The following is a 25,997-nucleotide window of genomic DNA, read 5'->3' as shown; positions in this document are numbered from 1 at the left end:
TAGAATCCGGATAATATTATGAATTCTCTAATCTTTTGTAGCTTAATTTAACCCTTGAACACATCAATTTTTTTTCTTTTCTTTGGTTCTTTGCACCTTGAGCCTAGCCGTGACTTTAAATGTTTTGTCTCAAAATTTTCTTGACACAGAAACACCACAAGCACTTAACTAGGAAACTCTTTTTGGAGTTTTAATTTTTCTTTCAGCTACTCCCAGACAGTGGTGCTCAAAGCCTTTGGCATACTCTTATAATTGCAATTGATTTCGACTCTAAATGTTTTGTCTCAAGGATTACTTGACACAAGAACACCACAAGCATGTAACTAGGAAAACAACTCTTTGAGCTTTTAATCATGTCTGACCTCCCTAGTCATTGATGCTCAGAGCCTTGGACCTTGCTTCTCTCTCCTTTTTTTTGCTGTTTTTTTTGCTTCAAGGATTAAATTTTTGTTTATTTCAGAGAAATCATAATAATTCTCTAAATCCCTGTTCCTTGTACATTAACACTTTTTGATTAAAATTTAAATATGCACTGTTTATATCATGCATTTAGAGTCACAGAAAATACCACCACATGTAAGTGAATAAGACTACTCTTCAATATAAACTCAATTTCTCATGCAATATATCACTTCTTTTTCTTTTTCTTTTTGGATTCAAGTTCAGTGAGTGGTACATGAGACATATAACAGAATGAAACTAATTCTAAGAACAAAAAGTACTAAAGATCATGCAGGTAATCAAAACAACAGAAAACAGAAAACAACAAAATAAGAGCGGAAGAGAAATAGAATGAAAGGAACTCAACCACCTCAGTTATTCTAGTGGCCATCTCATTCCTCCATGAAGAACATTCATCTTCCTCAGTTATTCTAGTGGCCATCTCATTCCTCCATGAAGAACATTCATCTTCCTTTGGTGCTACTAAAATAAGCAGAAAAGCCATAAACGAAGCGACAACACCAAACTTAAAGGTTTGCTTGTCCTCAAGCAAAGAAGAACTGAAAACAAAAACAAATAGTAAGATGAAAGAAAAATAAAAGGATAAAAGAACGAGAGAGAATTAGGATTGGGGGTGGACGATTTGAATTCAGGCACTGAGGGATTTAATTTGGGCATCGCATGCGACACGTACGCATCAGGCACGCGTACGCGCGAATCGCACAACTTTCAAGCGACGCGTACGCGTCAGGGATGCGTCCGCGTGGATTTGGTTTGTGCGAATCGCGCAAGGGCTGCCGCGCGCACGCACAACTCTCTGTTCGCGTGGCTTGGGAATCAAAATTTTCAGATGACGCGTGCGCGTCAGGCCATTTGAAGAAACGACACGCACGCGTCAAGGACGCGTATGCGTGATTAACTTTGTGCCTCTAGCACACTTCCAGCCCTAAGCCAGCACAACTCTCTGCCCAAACACTCATTGACACCGATTTGCAGGGTCACGCGTACGCGTCAGGGACACGCACGCGTGGGTGGCCATTTGCGCAAACGAAGCGCACGCGTTAGGAACGCGTACGCGTGATGCGGCTTATGCGCCCAGCACAGTTTCAGTGCCACTCCTGCTCAACTCTCTGTTCACTTTTATTTTTCACGCACACACATATGACGCGTACGCGTCAGCGATGCTTGCGCGTCGTGTGTTTGTTTTTTTTTTTTGAAATAGTGTGTCGCCTGAAGGTTCCTGTTATAAAATAGCTGCATGATCAGAAAAATAGTAAAAACTCAATAAAAATAAAATAAGTAAGAAAAACTACTACTACAAAAAGTAACTAAGGATACGAAATTATCGGGTTGCCTCCCAACAAGCGCTTCTTTAATGTCACTAGCTTGACACTTGATTGTTAATTTTTCTTCCTCTTCTTCCAGTTGGTTAAAAGAAATGTCTCCAAGGGGGAAGAGGTAAAAATTAGTGCCCCCTGATATAAATTTCTCCTAACAAGCTTTTCTTTATTGTCATTAGCTTGATTCACCTTGCTTGTTGGTGTAGAGGTTGGATTATTTTTTTCTGACCTTCTCTTTTTCATGGATATTGTTCATACCCTGGGTCGAGCTATCCGACCCGGGATGATCGGCGACAAAGCGACCGACCTCTTCAGGTCAGACTATCCGACCTCTTTCTAAAAGAGCTCGGCCAAATCGACAGGAAAGCCCGAAAAATGGGCCAACTCAAGGAATACGACCCAGATCCAAAGGCAGTCCAAGCCTATAGAGATAAGGGCGGTTCCATTGAAGATAAGCTGACCTCGCCAAAAGATAAGATAAGATAAGATAACTAACTTATCTTATATAAAAAGGTCACTCTACAACTACTATAAATACACTGGAGCATCCAGGTATAACTCATACTCTGATTCTACTAAAAACCTGCTTAATACCCGTGCTAACTTAAGTATCGGAGTCTCTTGCAGGTACCCCCCACCCTCCGGTGACCAAGGATCAGCAGTGCAGCAAGTCCAACAAGTCGGACACAACAGCTTCGGCCGCCACCAGCCAGCCAGATACGCCATCTCCGACCAGTACAGAAGATCTCATCCGAGATCGACCTCCAGTTTTAGGTAACCCTCGGAACATTGGCGCCGTTGCGGGGGAACCTGGAAGTCATCCCATCACCATGGCGGACGGCCATGACAACGACCACGATTCAGATCTGGAAAACAGAACACCGCACAAGAACGCGGACACTACGCTAAAGGATACTCCGGAATCCAACGGGGACAAAAACTCATCAAATCCGGGGGTAATAAAAGCACTTCAGAACTGCTTAAAGTAACTTGAAAAAGAAACCCAATAACAACGAGAGATCGGGAAGGATCTACAAAGAGAGGTACGGCGGCGTCGAGAATTGGAAGATAAACTACTGCAATTAGAAGCCGATCTCAAATCGAAAGCTCCTCGGACCACTCCTGAGGAAAATTCATGCAAAGAACAAGATCCATTCACCAAGGAGATCATGAAAACCAAAATTCCAAAAGACTTCAAACTCCCGGATATGATTTTGTATGATGGCACCACAGATCCCAACCATCATCTCAGCAATTTCAGAAGCAGAATGTACCTCACCGACGCCTCAGACGCCGTTCATTGCAAAGCTTTTCCAACAACTCTCACGAAGACAGCAATCAGATGGTTCGACAACCTACCTCCAAAGTCCATCTCAAACTTTGACGACCTGGCCAAAAAATTCCTAGCCAGATTCTCCATCCAAAAAGATAAGACCAAACACGCCCCCAGTTTACTAGGGATCAAGCAAGGAGATCGGGAGAGCCTCTGCAACTACATGAAAAGATTCAACAAAACATGCATGGACATACAAAGCTTGCCAATAGAGGCTGCCATCATGGGACTCATCAATGGCCTACGAGAAGGACCTTTTAGCCAATCCATATCAAAGAAGTACCCTACCGCCTTAGACGAAGTGCAGGAGCGAGCAGAAAAATACATCAACATGGAAGAAAACGCTCGGTTAGGAGAAACCTCAAAATCCGGGGTCCCCTACCGAGATAAAGACAAGGAATCCAAAAGGAAGGAAGATCGACAAGGAGAGAAAATAAAAAAATACCACAATTACACCCCCTCTCAGGGCATCCCTAGTTGACGTATATAGAGAAGTCTGCCATACGGAGAAAATACTCCCAGCTCGACCACTCAAAGGCAAAAGAGGAGGAGGAAAACGGAATGAATATCTTGAATATCATCGAGTGCGAGGGCACTCCACCAACGAGTGCTTCGATCTAAAAAACATCATAGAAAAATTGGTGAGGGAAGGAAAACTAGATCGGTTTCTAGCCACCCGAGATGACGACCAAAGAAAGAGACGAAGGGACGAAGATATCGGACGAACCGCGCGATCACCTCGTACACCGGAAAGACACGTCCACATGATACACGGCGGATTCGCAGGGGAAGGAATCTCCAAGTCATCCCGCAAAAGATATCTCAAAGAAGTATATCATGTCGAGGGAAAGGAAGAAACACCCGACATCCCTGCAATCACATTCACTAAAGAGGATGCATCCGGTATCATCTCGGGACACGACGACCCCCATGGTCATCACCATCATACTGGCAAACGCCAATCTGCACCGCACATTAATAGACCAAGGGAGCTCCGCCGACATCTTATTCAAAACTGCCTTCGACAAGCTCGGCCTAGAAGACAAGCAGCTTAAGGCATACCCGAACAGTCTGTTCGGACTAGGAGATACCCCGGTACAACCATTAGGATACGTATCACTACATACAACCTTCGGAAAAGGGAACCAATCCAGAACACTCAAAATAGACTACATTGTGGTCGATGTGAGTTCAGCCTACAATGCTCTAATAGGTCGGACAACACTAAATCAACTCGGTGAAATAGTCTCGACTCCACATCTATGCATGAAATTCCCAACTACAGAGGGGATAGCCACAATAAAAGCAGATCAAAAGATGGCACGCCGCTGTTATAACAAAAGTCTAAACCTCAGAGGCAGAGGAGAAGAATTCCACACAATTGAGCTTGGCGGAGTTCAGAGACGAGAAGAGCTCCGTCCGCAGCCAGAAGGTGAGATAGAGAAGGTTCAGATCGGAGACACCTCGGATAAAATGACTAATATCGGCACGATCCTAAGAGGAGACTCAAAAGAATTACTGGTACTGTTCCGAGGGTTACCTGAAACTGGAGGTCGATCTCGGATGAGATTTCCTGTACTGGTCGGAGATAGCGTGTCCGGCCGGCCTGTGAAGGTCGGAGCTGTTGTGTCCGACTTGTTGGACTTGCTGCACTGCTGATCCTTGGCCACCGGAGGGTGGGGGTACCTGCAAGAGACTCCGATGCTTAAGTTAGCATGGGTATTAGACAGGTTTTTTTAGTAGAATCAGAGTATGAGTTATACCTGGGTGCTCCAGTGTATTTATAGTAGTGTGGGCTGACCTTTCTGATAAGATAAGTTAGTTATCTTATCTTATCTTATCCTGTTTTGGATGAAGTCAGCTTATCTTCAAGGGAACCGCCTTTATCTCTATAGGCTTGGATTGCCTTTGGATTCTCTAAAGGCGCGCGCTTTTATATCAGCGCTTTTTTGGGAACGCAAGCGGTTTTAATATCCGCAATTAATTGCATTTAATTGCCCCATTCTCCCTTGGCTCGGTTTCTCTTCTTCGCTTCTTCTTCGTAACTTCTTTCTCACTTTCAACTCTTTGATTTTTCTGAAGCCTCCGCCTGTAGCTTTCGCGTTTCAGCCCAGTGACGTTGCTTTGTGACTTTGCTTTTTCGTGGGGGAAGGGGTGATTCTGGATTTTGCCTTCTGCTTTTCTGCCTTTCTTTGCAGCTTTCTCATTTCCAGGTTTGGTTCTTCTTTCTTTTCTCCCTCTACGCCATTTTGTGTCTATTTTGAGAAAGTTTTTTTGGGAAAAGTTTAGATCTTTCTACTTTCCGCTGTGCCTGATCACTGTGTGTTTCGTAATTTCTTCGTCTTTTGCATGGCTTTTGTTGCTTGATGCTTTTAGGGTTTTTGCATCTTGCAAAATGCTTTTGATTTTGAAGCTTTGGAATGATAGTTTTGTTTGATTCTGAAAAAAGGTCGCATTTTTGATGATTTTTGCCTGGTATGTTTGCTGTTGTTTCTTGCTGATAGACTGTAGGAAGATGATTTTCTGTTTTGTTTGTGTTTTGTCTTTCTCCTGTGAAAAATGCTTGCTGTTTGAGGTCTTCTATTCTTGTTTGCGAGACGCCGGGACGTAAGTAGATTTTCCTTGATACCTCGCTTTGTTACTGCCTCCAAAGGATGCCCCAGGAGTTTTAGTTTGAGTCTTGGGGTCTCCTTTTCTGTGTATTCGCCCGCCGAGATGTTTTTGAGTAATCCGTTCTTCTTTTCTTTTGTAGGTTTTAGTTGGCCTCATGTCTTCCCGAAATAACGTTGTAGAGATGCCTTCCCGGGTTCCTGAGGGTATAGCCGATTGGGTGGACTCGATGGTTCTTATGTGTGTCTCTCTGGTTGATTCTGAGTTTTGTGCACAGCTTAAACAGTTTCATAGTGTTTGTAGTAATTCCAGTGATGAGAAGAACTATGAGCTTGTCCCTCCCTCTTCTGATGAGAGAGTCTGCTTTTCTACTCGGGTTGTTGATGATTGCCCCTTCTTTTATGTTTATGATTTTTTCTTCGGTCCGCTGGGTATCACCCTTCCTTTTACTCAATTTGAAACCGATCTGTTATGGTCCTGTAATGTTGCCCCCTCTCAACTTCACCCCAATTCCTGGGGTTTCATAAAAATTTTCCAATTGTTGTGCAATGGTTTTGGTATTCCTGCTTCCCAATCTCTCTTTTTCTATCTGTTTGTCTTGACTAAGCCCGGTGTGGTAAAAAAGAAGTCATCTTGGGTCTCCTTTCGTTCCACCCAGGGAAAGAAGGTATTTTCTATGTTTGATGAGTCGTTCCGTGATTTTAAAAACTACTTTTTCAAAGTCCGAGCTGTTGAAGGAGCTCGGCCCTTTTTTCTGGATGAAAATGACGAACCTGCTTTTCCCTTGGAATGGCAAAAAGATGTGAGGGTCTCCAGATATGCGTGGGAAATGTTGGATGAGGCTGAACGAGCCTTTGTGACTGTCTTGGAAGAACGCTGGGGTCTTCCTCCCCATCTCGACACAAAGAAATTTCTAATCAATCCTTCTCTTCTTCAAACTAAACTGGGTATCTTGTGTTTATCTGTTTATGTTGCTTGTAGCTGTCTTTCCGACTTATCCGACTTGTAGCTTAATTTCTGTTTTATTTGCAGAGGCAATGAAGAATAATGAAGCTATGAAAGCTTTTAAGAGGGCGCAGAGGGTGACTGCTGCCAGGAATATTGCGGCCAAGGCGGCTGGGGAGGGGTCCTCCCAAATGCGCGAGAAGCCATCAGTGCCGAGTTCTCCTGGGGTGAAGAAGGTGGTCCCTACACCCCGAGTCCGTTTGGTGGATCCTCACCCTACTTCTACCGCTCTATCTGTTGCTCCTCCCAATAAAAAACAAAAAACAGCCGAGCCCTTTGACCTCGATGCTCCTGATTTTAATGCCATTGAGTTTGTGGATTAGCAAATCAGTCCCTATGGCTCCCTCTCTACGGATGATGTGTCCATCCTCCATCACTTGGAATTTATGGCCCGAAATCACGTAAAGATGGCGTATATGGCGGCTGCCATATATCGGACTACTCAGAATCTCCCTCTCCATGCCACTAAAGCGTTTATGGAGGAGGCAAAACAAGAGTTTGATCGGATGAGAGAGTTGAAGGAGGAACTTGAGATAAAGGTAGCCAAGCTGGAGAAGGACTTAGAGAACGAGAAGGCGAGTTCTCAATCACTGGCAGCTTCTTTAAGGTTGGCTGAGGACACAGCTATGATGCACAAGGATAGTTACGTTACATCCTATTGGGAGATGTTGCGTCTGAAGGAGGAGCTCGACAATGTCCAGGAAGATTATTCTGAGCTTCAAAGTCATCTCGTTGGCAGTGTGACTGCTGCTTACGAGAACTTGAAGGAGCAAGTTCGGGTTATTGCTTCCGAGGCCGATCTCACTTCCTTTAGCCTGGACAACATTGTCAGGGATGGCAAGATTGTCCCTGATGATGGGGATGATGATGATGAGGTCGATCCCCTCCTTGTGTCTTCTGCCAAGGTGTCAGCGCCTACTGTTCCTCCTGCCAAGGTCGACCCTCCCGCTTCTGATCCTGACTGTCAGATTTTAAACCGGGACGATGGTACTGTGGATGCTGTTCCTCTCCAGGCTCGCCCTCCTTCTCCTCAGACTGATGCTGCTAAGAAACCTTCTGACCTTTAGCTGATTTACTTTGGATATTTTTGTAGTTGGCCCGGCTTGTGGGCTTTAAAACTCTTTGGTTTATTTTGTTGACATTCTTTCTGGTTGCTTGTTTAGCAACATTATTTAAAAACACAACGAATAGTTTCTGAGCTTTTGGGTCTGACCCTAAGGCTTTTATGTCACACTTGCTTGCGCCTGTCTTAGCTTCTTTGAGGGCTTGTTTGCTTAGCTTCTTTGAACTGGTTTGTTGTCGATGCATGGATCCGATTTAGCAATCCATGCCCGACTTCTTTGCCCATTTCCAAGTAGTTGACCGATGTCAATCTTTTTCAATTATTTAAAGTAATCTTCTTTTTTGGACCTTGGTCAGGTCTCTTTTAGAGATTACTTTTATAACCGGTTTGTGGGAGACCGACTTCTTCATGTCGATTTCTTCTAAGTTACTTCGTAATCCTCTTTCTTGGACCTTTGTCAGGTCTTTTTCAGGGATTACTTTTATAACTTTCCGTTGTAGGAGAACGACTTCTTTATGTCGATTTCTTCTAAGTTACTTCGTAATCCTCTTTCTTGGACCTTTGTCAGGTCTCTTTCAGGGATTACTTTTATAACTTTCCGTTGTAGGAGACCGACTTCTTTATGTCGATCTCTTCTAAGTTACTTCGTAATCCTCTTTCTTGGACCTTTGTCAGGTCTCTTTCAGTGATTACTTTTATAACTTTCCGTTGTAGGAGACCGACTTCTTTAGGTCGATCTCTCTCTAGGTTATTTTTGTAATCCTCTTTCTTGGACCTTTGTCAGGTCTCTTTCAGGGATTACTTTTATAACCTTTTTATTTTGGGCTGACTTTGTTAGGTCGAGCCCTTCTAAGTTAAAGTAATCCTCTTTAATAGAGTTGGCCAGACCTCTTTCCAGGGTTTACTTATAACTTGGGTTGACTTGGTCCGACTTCTGGACGTCGGCCAGTCTTTAAGTTATTATTTTAGCTATCCGTAAGACATCGTCAGGTTCTATTTTGGATTGCTTTCGATAACTTCTTACATTATTCTGTGTTCATCTTTGCCGATTTGTAGAAAGTGGTTGGCATCTTTGGATCGTCCTTTGGGTGAATCGCGCTTTCACCTTTATCGGACGGTTTATTTTTATCGTGGTCGTGCAGTGAAATTGTTTTTCACTTTCTGCCCACCTGTCGCTTTATAATCGGATGATGAATTCTTCAGATTAATGCGTCTTGAATTCTTTGTAGAATATCTAAATAAACTTTATTCAAAGTAAAAGTGCAAATATATATATGTGGGAATTTTTTCATCCCTTTAAGTCGGATAGTGTTTGGGTCTCAGCTTGGTGCCTCATCAAAAAACCTTTTCAGGAAAAAGAGTGCATCCAATAATGAGATCTGTTACCTTCCTAACTGTAGTACCTTCTTAGGTTTCAAGCGTGCCATGATCTGGGAAGCTCTCGTCCATCGAGTTCGGACACTCTGTAGTAGCCCTTCCCCAGTACTTCTACAACTCGGTAGGGTCCTTTCCAGTTTGCTGCCAGTTTTCCTTCTCCTGGTCGAGTTGTTCCGATATCATTTCGGATTAGGATGAGATCGTTTTCTGTGAAACTTCTTGGCACTACCCTTTGATTATATTTGGAAGCCATTCGGCGCTTTAGAGCTTCTTCCCTGATCCGAGCTCTTTCTTGGATTTCAGGTAGTAGGTCAAGCTCTTCCCTCTGAAGTTGAGAGTTTGCTCCCTCATTGTAATGAACTACTTTAGGCGATCCTTCCTCAATTTCTACTGGAATCATTGCCTCTATTCCGTATGCTAAACGGAAGGGGGATTCCTTCGTGGTGGAGTGTGGCGTCGTTCGATATGCCCATAGGACCTGTGGAAGCTCTTCTGCCCAAGCTCCTTTTGCATCTTGTAATCTCCATTTTAATCCGACCAATATGACTTTGTTGGCAGCTTCGGCCTGTCCATTGGCTTGTGGATGTTCCACGGAGGTGTATTGATGTTTTATATTTAAGTCGGCTACTAGTTTTCTGAAGCCTGCATCTGTGAATTGAGTGCCATTATCTGTGGTTATTGAATATGGAACCCCGAACCTTGTGACGATGTTTCTATATAGGAATTTCCGGCTTCTTTGAGCGGTAGCGTTGGCTAGGGGCTCTGCCTCGATCCACTTTGTAAAATAGTCTACCCCTACTATGAGAAATTTAACTTGTCCTGACCCCTAGGGGAAGGGGCCAAGAAGGTCGAGCCCCCACCTGGCAAATGGCCAAGGGGAAGTTATGCTGATGAGCTCTTCTGGCGGGGCGATGTGAAAGTTGGCATGTTTTTGACATGGTGGGCATTTCTTTACAAATTCTGTAGCTTCTTTCTATAGAGTTGGCTAATAAAACCCCGCCCGGAGCACTTTTTTGGCGAGAGCTCGTGCTCCGAGATGATTGCCACAAATGCCGCCGTGTACTTCTTCTAACACTTCCTTTGTGTGGGAGGTCGGTACACATTTCAGTAATGGTACTGAGATCCCTCTTTTGTACAGGATGTTGTTTATAATGGTGTAGTACTGTGCCTCCCTTTTTAGCCTTTTTGCCTCTTTTTCTTCTGTGGGGAGTGTTCCTGCTCTGAGGTAGTTAATTATAGGAGTCATCCATCCTTGGTCCTGGCTTGTTATGGCTAGGACTTTTTTCTCTTCCGAGATTGACGGGTTCTGTAACATTTCCTGGATGAGGCTTCTATTGTTGTCCCCTGGTTTGGTGCTGGCTAGTTTCGAGAGTGCGTCAGCTCGGGCATTTTGTTCTCGGGGCATGTGGTATATCTTATATTCCCCGATTTGTCCGAGTTGTTGCTTGGTCTTATCCAAATACCTTTTCATGGTGGGATCTTTGGCTTGGTAGCTCCCTGTTATTTGTGATGTGACAACTTGCGAATCGCTGTAGATGTTGAGTTTCCGAGCTCCAACCTCTTCAGCCAACTTCAAACCAGCTAGCACTGCTTCGTATTCTGCCTGGTTATTTGAAGCCGGGAACCCGAACTTGAGGAAGAGCTCAACTTGGGTTCCCTGGTTGCTTTCTATTATCACTCCTGCGCCGCTTCCAGTTTTATTTGAAGAACCGTCCACATAGAGATTCCACTTTGTGAGGGTTTCCAGGGCATCTGTGAATTCTGCGATAAAGTCAGCCAGATATTGTGACTTAATGGCCGTCCGAGCTTCATATTGGAGGTCAAACTCTGACAGCTCGACTGCCCATTGTAGAATTCTACCTGCTAAATCTGTTTTCTGCAATATTCCTTTTAAGGGCTGGTTAGTGCGAACTTTGATGGTGTGGGCCTGGAAGTAAGGGCGGAGTCGTCTAGATGTTAGAATGAGAGTATATGCAAATTTTTCTATTTTCTGATAGTTCAGCTCGGATCCCTGTAGTGCTTTACTAATGAAGTAGACGGGTTGTTGTCCATTTTCGTCTTCTCTGATTAGTGCTGACGCTACTGCCCGGCTTCCTACTGCGAGATATAATATGAGTGGTTCTCCTTTTCGTGGTCGGGAGAGGATAGGTGGTTGTTCTAAGAACTTTTTAAAGTCTTGGAAGGCTTGCTCACATGCTGTCGTCCACTCGAACTGCCTTCCCTTTCTTAAAGTAGCATAGAAGGGGAGAGATCTTATCGCGGCTCCTGCTAAGAATCGGGATAGGGCTGCCAATCTCCCGTTGAGTTACTGTACTTCTTTGACACAGGTTGGGCTCTTCATGTTGAGTATGGCCTGACATTTGTTTGGATTTGCTTCAATTCCTCTTTGTGTGAGCATGAAACCTAAGAATTTGCCTGCTTCTACCGCAAAGGTGCATTTTGTTGGATTGAGTCGCATGTCATGCTTCCTTATGGTGTCGAATACTTGGGGGTAGGTTGTCGAACCATCGAATGGCTGTCTTTGTGAGAGTTGTTGGGAAGACTTTGCAGCGAACAGCATCTGGGGCGTCGGTGAGGTACATTCTGCTTCTGAAGTTACTGAGGTGGTGGTTGGGATCCGTGGTGCCATCATACAGGGTCATATCCGGGAGTTTGAAGTCTTTTGGAATTTTGGTTTTCATGATTTCCCTGGTGAACGGGTCTTGCTCTTTGCGTGAATTTTCTTCGAAATTGGCCCGAGGGGTTTTTAATTTGAGATCGGCTTCTAATTGCTGTAGTTTTTCTTCCAACTCCCGACGTTACTGCATCTCTCTTTGTAGATCCCTTCCGATTTCCCGTTGTTGTTGAGTTTCTTTTTCCAGTTGTTTTAGGCGATCTAGGAGCGCTTCTATTGCCCCTGAATTTGGCGAGTCTTTGTCTTTGTTGATTTCTGGAGTGTCTTGTAGCGTGACATCCGCGTTCTTGTGCGGTGTTCTCTCTTCCAGACCCGAATCGTGGTCGTTGTTATGGTTGTCCGCCATGGTGATGGGATGACTTCCAGGTTCCCCGGCAACGGCGCCAATGTTCCGAGGGTTACCTGAAACTGTAGGTCGATCTCGGATGAGATTTCCTGTACTGGTCAGAGATAGCGTGTCCGGCCGGCCTGTGGCGGCCGGAGCTGTTGTGTCTGACTTGTTGGACTTGCTACACTGCTGATCCTTGGCCACCAGAGGGTGGGGGTTACCTGCAAGAGACTCCGATGCTTAAGTTAGCATGGGTATTAAGCAGGTTTTTTTAGTAGAATCAGAGTATGAGTTATACCTGGGTGCTCCAGTGTATTTATAGTAGTGTGGGCTGACCTTTCTGATAAGATAAGTTAGTTATCTTATCTTATCTTGTCCTGTTTTGGATGAAGTCAGCTTATCTTCAAGGGAACTGCCTTTATCTCTGTAGGCTGGGATTTGCCTTTGGATTTGGGTCGTGTTCCTCTATTTGGGCCCTTTATTGGGCTTTTCTGTCGATTTGGCCGAGCTCTTCTAGAAGAGGTCGGGTAGTCTGACCTGAAGAGGTTGGTCGCTTTATCGCCAATCATCCCGGGTCGGGTAGCTCGACCCAGGGTATGAACAAGTACAATTCTTACGAGATAATGTCGATCTCTTCGCATGGAAAGCCGCAGACATGCCAGGCATAGACCCCAAGCTAATGTGCCACAAGTTGGCAGTCTATCTAGGATCTCGGCCGGTACAGCAAAGACGAAGAAAAGTTGGGCCAGAGCGATCCCAAGCTGTGGAAGAACAGGTACAAGCATTACTGGAGGCAGGATTCATAAGAGAGGTCAAGTACCCACTATGGCTAGCCAACATCGTCTTGGTGGGAAAATCAAATGGGAAGTGGCGAATGTGCACCGATTACACCGATCTCAACAAAGCCTGCCCAAAAGATCCTTACCCACTCCTAAGTATCGACGCTCTGGTCGATGCTTCCTCCGGATATAGATACATCTCGTTTATGGATGCATATTCGGGATACAACCAAATTCCCATGTATCCACCAGATCAAGAAAAGACCTCGTTTTTAACGCCAAAAGCAAACTACTGCTACATTGTGATGCCTTTCGGTCTCAAGAATGCGGGAGCTACTTATCAAAGGCTAATGAATAGTCTTCTCAGATCACATCGGGAAAATCATGGAAGTCTATGTGGACGACATGTTGATAAAGACACAAAGTGAAGAGACATTGTTATCCGACCTGGCTCAAGTGTTTGACACTATAAGGAAGCATGACATGTGACTCAATCCCGCAAAATGCACCTTTGCAGTAGAAGCGGGCAAATTTTTAGGTTTCATGCTCACACAAAGAGGAATTGAAGCAAATCCGGATGAATGTCAAGCCATACTCAACATGAAAAGCCCAACCTGTGTCAAAGAAGTACAGCAACTCAACGAGAGATTGGCCGTCCTATCCAGGTTCTTAGCAGGATCAGCGATAAGATCTCTCCCCTTCTATGCTACTTTAAGAAAGGGAAAGCAGTTCGAATGGACAACAGAATGTGAACAAGCCTTCCAAGACTTCAAGGATTTCTTAGGACGGCCACCTATCCTATCTCGGCCACGAAAAGGAGAACCGCTCATATTATATCTCGCAGTAGAAAACCGGGCAATAGCCTCAGCACTAGTCAAAGAAGACGAAAGTGGGCAACAACCCATCTACTTCATTAGTAAAGCGCTACAGGGATCCGAGTTGAACTACCAGAAAATAGAAAAGTTTGCCTATACTCTCGTTCTAACATCTCGACGACTTCGCCCGTACTTCCAGACTCACACAATTAAGGTTCGAACTAACCAGCCCATAAAAGGAATATTGCAGAAAACAGATTTAGCAGGCAGAATTTTACAATGGGCAGTCGAGTTATCCGAGTTCGACCTCCAATATGAAGCTTGGACGGCCATCAAATCACAGTATCTGGCTGACTTCATCGCAGAATTCACAGATGCCCCGGAAATCTCCACAGAATGGAATCTCTTTGTGGACGGTTCTTCAAATAAAACTAGAAGCAGCGCAGGTGTGATAATAGAAAGCAACCAAGGAACCCAAGTTGAGCTCTCCCTTAAATTTGGGTTCCTAGCCTCAAACAATCAGGCGGAATATGAAGCGTTATTAGCTGGTTCGAAGCTGGCTAAAGAGGTTGGAGCTCAAAAACTCAACATTTACAGCGATTCACAAGTAGTCAACTCACAGATAACAGGGAGCTACCAAGCCAAAGATCCCACCATGAAAAAATATTTGGATAAAACCAAAGAACAGCTTGGACAACTCGGGGAATATAAGATCCGCCACATACCCCGCGAACAAAATGCCCGAGCTGACGCACTCTCGAAACTAGCCAGCACCAAACCAGGGGGCAACAATAGAAGCCTCATCTAGGAAATGCTACAGAACCCGTCAATCTTGGAAGAGGAAAGAGTCCTAGCCATAACAAGTCAGGACCAAGGATGGATGACCCCCATAATTAACTACCTCAAAACAGAAACACTCCCTACAGAAGAAAAGGAGGCAAAGAGGTTAAAAAGGGAGGCACAGTACTACACTATCATAAACAACATCCTGTACAAAAGAGGGATCTCAATACCATTACTAAAATGTGTGCCGACCAACAACATAAAGGAAGTGCTAGAAGAAGTACACGGCGGCATTTGCAGCAATCATCTTGGAGCACGAGCTCTCGCCAAAAAAGTACTCCAGGCGGGATTTTATTGGCCAACTCTACAGAAAGAAGCTACAGAATTTGTAAAGACATGCCCACCATGTCAGAAACATGCCAACTTTCACATCGCTCCGCCAGAAGAGCTCATCAGTGTAACTTCGCCTTGGCCGTTTGCAAAATGGGGACTTGATCTTCTCGGACCCTTCCCCCAGGGATCAGGACAAGTTAAATTCCTCATAGTAGGGGTAGACTATTTCACAAAGTGGATCGAGGCAGAGCCCCTAGCCAACGCCACTGCTCAAAGAAGCCGGAAATTCCTATATAGAAACATTGTCACAAGGTTCGGGGTTCCGCACTCCATCACCACAGACAATGGCACTCAATTCACAGAAGCAGGCTTCAGAAAGTTAGTAGCCGACTTAAACATAAAGCACCAGTACACCTCCGTGGAACATCCGCAAGCCAATGGACAGGCTGAAGCTGCCAACAAAGTCATATTGGCCGGGTTAAAACGGAGATTACAAGACGCAAAGGGAGCTTGGGCAGAAGAGCTTCCACAAGTTCTATGGGCGTATCGAACGACGCCACACTCCACCACAAAGGAATCCCCCTTCCGGTTAGCATACAGAATAGAGGCAATGATTCCAGTAGAGATTGAGGAAGGATCGCCTAGAATGGTTCATTATAATGAGGGAGCAAATTCCCAACTTCAAAGGGAAGAGCTCGACCTACTACCTGAAATCCAAGAAAGAGCTCGGATCAGGGAAGAAGCACTAAAGCGTCGACTGGCTTCCAAATATAATCAAAGGGTAGTGCCGAGAAGTTTCACAGAAAATGATCTCATCCTAATCCGAAATGATATTGGAACAACTCGACCAGGAGAAGGAAAGTTGGCAGCAAACTGGAAAGGACCCTACCGAGTCGTAGAAGTACTTGGGAAGGGCTACTACAGACTGTCCGAACTCAATGGACGAGAGCTTCCCAGATCATGGCACGCCTGCAACCTAAGAAGTTACTACAGCTAGAAAAAGTAAAGATCTCACTACTGGATGCACTCTTTTTCCTGAAAAGGTTTTTTAATGAGGCACCAAGTTGAGACTCAGACACTATCCGACTTAAAGGGATGAAAAATTCCCACATGTATATATTTGCAATTTCCTTTAATAAAATATATTTTAGATATTTTACAAGTTTTCAAGACGCATTAATCTGAAGCATTCATCGTCCGATTATAAAGCAACAGATCGGCATAAAGTGAAAAGCAACTTTACTGCACGATCACGATAAAGACAATCGTCCGATAAAGGTGAAAACGCGATTCACCTAAAAGACGATCTAAAGATAGCAACCACCTTCTACAAATCGGCAAAGATGAACACAGAATAATGTAAGAAGTTATTGAAAGTGATCCGAAAAAGAACCTGACGAGGTCTTATGGATTGTTAAATAATAACTTAAAGACTGGCCGACGTAAAGTAGTCGGACCAAGTCAACCCAAGTTACAAGTAAACCTTGGAAAGAGGTATGCCCAACCCTATTAAAGAGGATTACTTTAACTTAGAAGGGCCCGACATAACAAAGTCAGCCCAAAATGAAAAAGTTATAGAAGTAATCCCTGAAAGAGATCTGATAAAGATCCAAGAAAGAGGATTACAAAATAACTTAGAAGAGGACGACGTAAAGAAGTCGGCCTCCTACAAAACAAGTTATAAAAGTAATCCCTGCAAGAGACCTGACAAAGGTCCAAGAAAGAGGATTACAAAAATAACTTAGAAGAAGACGACGTAAAGAAGTCGGCCTCCTACAAAACAAGTTATAAAAGTAATCCCTGAAAGAGACCTGACAAAGGTCCAAGAAAGAGGATTACAAAAATAACTTAGAAGAGGACGACGTAAAGAAGTCGGCCTCCTACAAAACAAGTTATAAAAGTAATCCCTGAAAGAGACCTGACAAAGGTCCAAGAAATAGGATTACAAAAATAACTTAGAAGAGAACGACGTAAAGAAGTCGGCCTCCTACAAAAACCAAGTTATAAAAGTAGTCCTTAAAAAGAGATCTGGCAAAGATTCAAAAAAGAGGACTACAAAAATAACTGGAAAAGAGGACTAACATAAAGAAATCGGTTATGAAAGTGCTAAAGATACAAGCAAAAGCGAGAAAACCGAAAAACAAGTTGGACCCACACAGCCACAACCTCAAAGGATCCAAGCTACAAACAATAAGTACAAAGCAATCCAAAGAGGCCGAGCCGCAAGATTCCAACACTCTCAAAAACCAGAAGAGATACCAAGTTAAATGCAAAAAAGCGTGATATAATCTACAAAAGATAAAAAGCTTCAGAGGCCACCAAAACTACCTCAAAAAGCTAGAAAGCTACCTTTGTTTTTCAAAATAAAAGTTGCTAGGCAAGCGACTAGAAAGTGTCAGCAGTTAACAAAACAATAAAGAGTTTAAAAGCCCACAAGCTGGGCCAGCTACACAAATGTTCAGAGAGAAATCAGCAAACATCGGGAGCCTTCTTGGCAGCATCATTAGGGGGAGAAGGAGGGCGAGTCTGAATAGGCACAGCATCCACAGTTCCATCCTCTCGGTTCAGAATCTGGCAATCCAGATCGGCTACAACCGGAGGAGCTGAAGAAGTCGACACTTTGGCAGAGGACACAGGGGGAGGTTCAACATCATCATCCTCGTCATCAGGGACAATCTTGCCATCCCTGACAACGTTATCCAGGCTGAAGAGGGTAAGGTCGGCTTCGGGAGCAATAACCCGAACTTGTTCCTTCAGGTTCTCGTAAGCAGCAGTCACGCTATCAACGATATGATCCTGAAGCTCAAAGTAATCTTCCCGGGCACTCTCCAGCTCCCCCCTCAGACGCATCACCTCCCGATAAGACGTAACGTAGCTATCTTTATGCATCAGTGCCGTGTCCTCGGCCAGCCGCACAGAAGCTGCCAAAGCAAGAGAATTCGCCTTCTCGTTCTCCAAATCCTTCTCCAACTTGGCAACCTTTACCTCAAGCTCCTCTTTAAGGCCCTTCATCCGGTCAAACTCCTGCTTCGCCTCCTCCATAAACTCTTTGGTGGCATGGAGAGGAATATTCTGAGCAGTTTGGTACAAAGCAGCCCCCATATACGCTATTTTTACACTGTTTCGGGCCATAAATTTCAGATGGCGAAGGATAGACACATCGTCCATAGGAAGAGCACCGTAGGGACCGATTTTCTGATCCACGAATTCGATCACATTGAAGTCGGGAGCATCAAAGTTGAAAGGCTCAGCCGTTTTTTGTTTCTTATTGGGAGGAGCGCCAGAAGGAGCGGCAAAAATTGGTGGAGGGTCAGCCAGACGAACTCGAAGAGTGGGGATCACCTTCCTCGCCCCAGGAGAACTCAGCATGGACGGCTTCACACGCACTTGGGAAGATCCCTCCCCGGCCGCCTTGGCCGAGATGTTTTTAGCAGCAGTCGCCTTCTGTGCTCTTTTAAAAGCCTTCATGGATTCATTATTCTTCATTGCCTCTGCAAATAAAACACAACAGTAAGAAATTAAGCTACAAGTCAGAGAGGCATTTACAAGCAATATAAACAGATAATAAAGGGAAAATCAGGAACGCAAAATATCCAGCTCGGTTTGAAGAAGAGAAGGATTGGTTAAAAATTTCTTTGTATCAAGATAGGGAGGTTGACCCTAGTGTTCTTCCAAGACGGTCACAAAAGCTCGCTCAGTTTCATCCAACATCTTCCACGTGTATCTGGACACTCTCACATCTTTTTGCCATTCCAAGGGAAAGGCGGGCTCATCATTTTCATCCAGAAAAAAGGGCCGAGCTCCTTCAACAGCTCGGACCTTGAAAAAGTAATTTTTAAAATCGCGAACGACTCGTCAAACATGGAGAAGACTTTCTTCCCCTGGGAAGATCGAAAGGAGACCCAAGCTGCCTTCTTTTTTACTACTCCAGGCTTCGTCAAAACAAATAGATAGAAGAAGAGAGATTGCGAGGCAGGAATACTGAAACCATCACACAACAATTGAAAAATTTTCATGAAACCCCAGGAATTAAGGTGAAGTTGAGAGGGAGCAACATTACAGGACCATAACAGGTTGGTCTCAAATTCAGTAAAAGGGAGGGTGATACCCAGCTGACCAAAGAAGAAGTCATAAGCATAGAAATAAGGGCGATCTCTAACAACCCGAGTAGAGAAACAAACTCTCTCTTCAGAAGAGGGAGGTACAAGTTCATAATTCTTTTCATCACCAGCACTACTACAGACCCTATGAAACTGCCTAAGCTACACACAAAACTCGGAATCAACTAAAGAGACACACATAAGAACCATTGAGTCCACCCAATCGGCCATGCCCTCAGGAACCTGGGAAGACATCTCTACAACGTTATTGCGAGAAGACATGAGACCAACTAATCCTACAATAAGAAAAGAAGAATGGATTACTAAAAAACATCTCGGACAAAGGGTGAAACAACTCGACTAATATGATACAGAAGAACAAAAAGGAAAGAAAAACCCCAAGACTTAAACCAAAGTCTTGGGGCATCCTTTGGAGGCAGTAACAAAGCACAGTTTCAGGAAAAAACTACCGCTTACATTCCAGCATCTCTCAAACAAGAATAGAAGACCTCAAACAGCGAGCATTTTCATAGGAGAAAGACAAAACGCAAAAAGCACAGAAAGTCATCAAAACCACTATCTTCATACAGTCTATCAGTAAAGAACAAGCATGCATCCCCAAACATCGAAGCACGACAAGTAGAAAGCGTCAAAGATACTTTCTTTTTTAGGATCAAACAAAATTATCACTCAAAGCTTCGAAACCAAAAGCACTAGCAACAGGAAAAGCGAAAAATCATGCAAAGAGGCAAAGAAACTATAGAACATACCACGATCAGGCATAAGCAAAGGCAGAAAGATCCAAACTTTCTCCAGCCAAAATCAAAACTTTCTCAAAATAAATGGCGTAAAGGAAGGAAGAAAGAAGAACCAAACCTGGAAAATGGGAGAAAAGCTGCAAAAGAAAGCAGAAAAACGGAAGGCAAAATCCAGAATCACCCCTCTTCCACGAAAACAGCAACAAAGCAAGCGTCGTAGGAAGGAGCTATGGACTCAAAGCTAGAAACAGAAAGCGAGAGAGTAAAGGGAGAAGTTACGAAGAAAGAGTGAAGAAGAGAAACTGTTTCCTGAGTGTAAAGTTCAAAAATAAAGAAGTTAAGGGAAACGGGGCAATTAATGCCAAATTAATTGGGGCATTAAACCCTCACACGTTCCCCATAACAAGGCGCTAATACAAAAGCACGCGCTTTAGGAGGAAAACGTTCTACATTCAAAAAAGTTCTACAAAAGAGGAAGTCGACAAAATGCTCGAGTTCGGCTTCACCCGAGAAGGATCGAATCCTAAAACCAAGACTCGACCTCCAAAAGAAAGACCGAGCTCGAGCAGGGGCACTGTTCATACCCTGGGTCGAGCTATCCGACCCGGGAACATCAGCGACAAAGCGACTGACCTCTTCAGGTCAGACTATCCGACCTCTTCCCAAAAGAGCTCGTCCAAATCGACAGGAAAGCCCGAAAAATGGGCCCAACTCAAGGAATACGACCCAGATCTAAAGGCAGTCCAAGCCTATAGAGATAAGGGCGGTTCCATTGAAGATAAGCTGACCTCGCCAAAAGATAAGATAAGATAGGATAACTAACTTATCTTATCTAAAAAGGTCACTCTACAACTACTATAAATACACTGAAGCATCCAGGTATAACTCATACTCTGATTCTACTAAAAACCTGCTTAATACCCGTACTAACTTAAGCATCGGAGTCTCTTGCAGGTACCCCCCACCCTCCAGTGACCAAGGATCAGCAGTGCAGCAAGTCCAACAAGTCAGACACAACAGCTCCGGCCGCCACCAGCCAGCCGGATACGCCATCTCCGACCAGTACAGAAGATCTTATCCGAGATCGACCTCCAGTTTCAGGTAACCCTCGGAACATATATTTTCTTCGGTTTCTTGGTCACAATCCCCTTTTCAGTGCTTCCCTTGGTTATCTTCACTTCTTTGATTTCAATATATGGGTGTTGTGTGATGGTTAGAGTGTACCCTTCATCAAGAACTTCTTGAATTGGTGGTTCAATAAACTCACCCTCTATGCCACTCTCTGCTTCATTGGAGTGTAGATTCCCATAATTGTCTTCATCCCTTGCAACCTCCCTTGTTTGTGCATCTTCCTTCTTTGTTGGTGCATCAACCTCCTTTGTTTTTGCATCTTTCTCTTCTTCTATATGTGAGGGTGGAAATTTCTCTAATTCACTGGAGTATAAACTCCTTTTATTGATTTCTTCACTTTCTTCCATAGGATCTTGCATTATATCTCTTGGGAAGGAATTTGCTTGCTTCTCTTCCTGTGACTTGATAATTGACTGCACATGTTTCTCTACATTTTTGACACTTGTCTTTATATCATGTATGCATTCTTTCATGAGAAGCTCAAGATCTGATGGCATTTGAAATGAATAAGGAGATGGTGGCTCTTGATATGAATAAGAAGGAGATGATGATTCTTGATAAGAGTAAAAAGATGATGGTTCTTGGTATGAATAGGGAGATAGTGGCTCTTGATGTGGGTAGAAAGATGATGGTTCTTGATATGGGTAGAGAGGTGGTGGTTCTTGGTAAAATATGGAGATGGTGGTTCTTGATAGTTGGAATATGGAGTACTGAAGTTTCTTTCGTTTTGACTTTGCTAACCAAAATTTGAGTAGTTCCTCCATTCACAATAATGTGAATCACTCCTTGGGTGTGAGTAGTAACCCATGTGATCTCTCTCCATTATTTTTCTTAGCACAAAACAATAAAAAGAATTAAACGCACCATGTGGTAAAAAGGAAAGCAAAGAAGAAAGAACAGAATTCTTTTTTTTTTTTTGAGAAGAAATAAAATAAAGAATCAAAATAAAAGAAGAATTCAAAAATAAATAAAAAGAGGTCAACTAGAAATTCAAAAATTAAACAAAGAAAAATACTAGTATTTAAAAAAAATATTTTTAAAAGAAAACTTACTACGGGACACCAAACTTAATTTCAGAAATTAAGGAAAAATACTAGTGCTATTTATTTATTTAGATTTTTTTTCGAAAATAATAAAACAAAATTTAAATAAAATTAAAATTAAAATGCCTAATTTAAGCAATCAAACAACTGATAGTTGTTAATCACAGTCAATCCCCGGCAACGGCGCCAAAAATTTGGTGCGGAATTTAAAACCCACAAACTAACTGGCAAGTGCACCGGGTTGTACCAAGTAATACCTCAGGTGAGTGAGGGTCGATCCCACGAGGATTGAAGGACTAAGCAACAATAGTTAATTGAATTACTTAGTTAGGCAAACAGAAAATAATGTTTGAGAGTTCAAAAGCATTAATTAATAAATTTAGATGTTTGAAGATAGGCAGGTGAATAAGTTGGGAATAAAATATTGAGAAACAGTTAAGACTTCAGAGTTATCTATTTTCTGGATTGACTTTTCTTATTAATTTATTTTAATCATGTAAGATTTAATTCATGGCAAACTATATGTGACTAGATCCTAATTCCTTAGACCTTTCTAATCTCCTCTAAAATTCATTAACTGCCAATTCCTTGGTCAATTAATTCCAATTAGAAGCTGCATGATCAAATTCCAGTTTATATGCCACAAAAACTCTAATTACCCAAAAATAAAAGGATTATATGTCACGTATCCCATTAAATCCAGATAATTAAAATTTAGGAGAATATGTTTTCAAACTGCAAGTAAAGAGCTTTTCCAAGTTATACAAGAACTCAAATAGAAAGAGGGTCATACTTCCGTTCCACCCAAATTCATAAGATAAAGAGCGAAAACAATTCTTAAATTATAAATTCATACATGAATTAAAATAGAAAAAGCAATAAAATCAATCCATACAAATAGACAGAGCTCCTAACCTTAACAGTGGAGGTTTAGTTGCTCATGGTTCAGAGAAAAATAAGGATTGTAAATTGGAATGGAATAATGTTGTGTTCTGAGACGGATTGAAAAATTAACTAATTGGAATCCTTTTTATATCTAATCCTAATAATTTAAAATCTAATTTTTAAAACTAAATAATATCTTTTCCTATTTTAAAATAATATTTAAATTTAAATTAGAATTAATTAACAAGTCTTTAGTTGATGGGTGGGACCACTTGTTTTATCCATTCTGTAGCTTCTAATCTGTGTTTTCTGGGCTGGAAACTAGATCAAAACAGCCCAGAAATCGCCTCCAGCATTTTTTCTGCGTTTTCTGCACGTGGCACATGTCACGCGTACGCGTCGATGGTCTTTTCTGCGAGTCACACGCACGCGTCAGGTACGCGCACACGTCGCTAAGAAACTTCGCTTTTCACGCGTACGCGTCAGGCACGCGTACGCGTCGTTCCTCGCTGGTCAGCTCCTTAGTTTCTTTTCTTTTTCTGCAGAAACTCCATCAAATCCATCCGAATACTACCTAAAATTTTAAATATAATTGCAAACGACTCAAAGTAGCATCCATAGTGGCTAAAAGATAATTATTTCTTGATAAAAGTTAACAAATTAAATGCAAATTCACTAGGAAAAGATAGGAAAGATGCTCACACATCAATACCAAACCCCGGAGTACTATTCAGATTAACCCACCCTCCTTTCCAAACTCCTTTAGCTTGAAAAAGAGAAAAGAACAAGTCTACAGATGGTTCTTCCTCAAGAAACTCCATCAAATTTTCAAAGCATCGTAAGAACTCCCAACCATTGGGATGAAGTTGTGGCGCTGCACAGTTTAGCTGTTTTAAAAGCTGACACTCAAACGCCGTAAAAGGAAACTTCACCCTAAGCTCTTCTAGAACACAACTATGCATGTAGAAGTATTCGAACCCTTGCCCCCTATGATAAACCCTATCATCACTGCTACATGGCAATAACTCCACTTGCACCCCAGACCCAATTCTAACAATCTTAGACATATCTACCTCTTTAACAGTTGTCTCATCAACAAACAGAGACACTCGAGACTTCACAGCATCATTCACCCAGTCATACGACCAGTCAATCTTACCCTTATTCTCCTTTTCAAACCCCATGTACAGACACAAAAAGAAAAGCCGAGAGAAGAAGTAGGAAATGATAACTCAGAGAAAAAAAGAAAGAACATGCATACCTCTTTTACTTATTCTGTTTTCAAAATAGCAAAACCAAGCGTCAGATGTAGTCAAATCAAAGTCTCAATTGGAGCCCAACCATCCAATTAATCACATAACAAAAACTATTTCAATTCCAGCAACTGCTGCCTCAATGAAATCAAACGGCGCAAGTTGCATTGGAAATGACAATAGCTTTTAATTTTTTTAAATATCTTTCTCTCTCATGAGTCAGATGCGGACATGACTCCCCACGTCTAAAACCAAACACATTTTTTAATGAAATAAGTTGAATTGGGGGTTCCGTGGCTAACTCATTCAACCGAGTTATAACTCATAAAAAAGCTCAATCTGCTTCATTAAAAACTCCCCTCAGGCTAAACATGGGGCTATGATATGGCAGTTACAAATACGAGTTATAACTCGGTATCATATGTTACAGCTCGGTTTTTATGAGGTATAACTCGACCGAATAATACTTCAATCATAACGTCCGACCAAACAGTACAATAATCGGATATGTTACCAATCCTCTCCATTCCGAGCTAAATGCTCGGACAGTAACGAACGAAGATCTCAACATACAAAAAGCGAGGTAAAATATCTTCTTCTCTTACGATTAGAACACAATACTGACTTAAGCATTAGAGTGCCTTTGCAGGTACACTCCTCCCATCTTCATTGCTCACACCTCATACCCCGTCAAAAAAAAAAAAATCGGATTAGCAAGACCAACAATTCAGTATCAAATTAAAGGCGACAACTCGACAATCGTTCGTCACAAGAGCCGACTTGTTTCCCGAACACACAGGCAACAACAGATACCAAGAATAATTTCTTTTGTCTTCATCTATCTTCTTCTTTGTGCCTTTTATTCCTTCTCACTTTTTTTATATTTAATATGCAAATTTTTACTGTTTAAAAGTTTAAATTTTGAATTCAAAGATGATTTCATTTCTATATATTTCTTTCCATTATCCTCAAACTTTATTTTTTTTCCTCTCTTGCATTTTCCCCTAAGCTGCACAAGCGCTTCTTCAACATGGTGGCATATCTCGGAATCAAGAACGCAGGGCCGAAGAACACGAACGCGATACACTTACCCTTCGTTTGAATTCTTAATGCACCCATTAAATCCAATGAAATACATGTAATGAAGCTCTTCCAATTTTGATTCCATATTTGGAGGTGATAAAGCCTAACCCTTCAAAAAGTTTAAGCCCTTTAACAAATTCGCTAGTTCACTTGCGATATCTCGGATCTTAGTTATTTTTTAGTTCCTCTACTTTTTTGTGTTTCAACTTTTAACTACACTTGATGTTGTTTGCATAGGAAGATAGCAACAAAAGCGGATTCGATTGACAATGACGTTTATGGAGGCGACATGCACACCACGACGATGATGGTAATCTTCATTTATCATCTAATGAAATTGCATTATGGAAAATGACATTTGCCTCATTTGCTTGGATATCTTCCACCAAAGAAAAATTTCTCATAAATCATCCCTTCGTTACATTTTTCTGTCACGACCCGGCCCACAACCTAGCCTAGATCCAAGAAAGCTGGATATCCAAACGCAAACCCGACCCAGCATTCAACAGAAGACTTCCCTCTCCTGCTCTCCATGTTGCAAAGTGCAAACATGAGCTCGACCAAACCCTAAATCACTTTCTCATTCACCACTCACATTATCTACTCTCATCACTCATCACTTTTGTATTCTTCTTCTCCCACACACTCAAGACTCACACAGCGTCCACCATTCACAATTCTTCAATCTCCTGCCGTCCGCGATTAACTGCGGCTGGAACTCCGCCGTCCTCATTTCACCGCGCCTCGAGCTCCGCCGTGCACGATTCACTGCGCCTCAAGCTCCGTTGTCTCTCCGTCTTGAGGATCACCGCCTTCGTCTGACCAGCGTCGCAGCCGACCCGCCGTCCTGTTCTCCGAGCTCT

General features: G+C 42.8%; 1 protein-coding gene across 1 annotated transcript in view; it reads left to right on the top strand.

Moving 5' to 3' along the window:
* LOC107623920 overlaps positions 7,726-25,997 on the top strand; it is a 21,321-nt gene continuing 3,049 nt past the window's right edge. Inside the window, exons 1-2 of the mRNA XM_016326322.2 lie at positions 7,726-7,753; positions 9,605-9,612. Coding sequence (XP_016181808.2) covers positions 7,726-7,753; positions 9,605-9,612 — 36 coding nt within the window. The remainder of the gene's footprint in view (positions 7,754-9,604; positions 9,613-25,997) is intronic.

This window comes from Arachis ipaensis, chromosome B10, assembly GCF_000816755.2.
Source record: "Arachis ipaensis cultivar K30076 chromosome B10, Araip1.1, whole genome shotgun sequence".
In the NCBI taxonomy this organism is placed as follows: Eukaryota; Viridiplantae; Streptophyta; class Magnoliopsida; order Fabales; family Fabaceae; genus Arachis; species Arachis ipaensis.
This window is presented reverse-complemented; position numbering and strand designations above follow the sequence as displayed.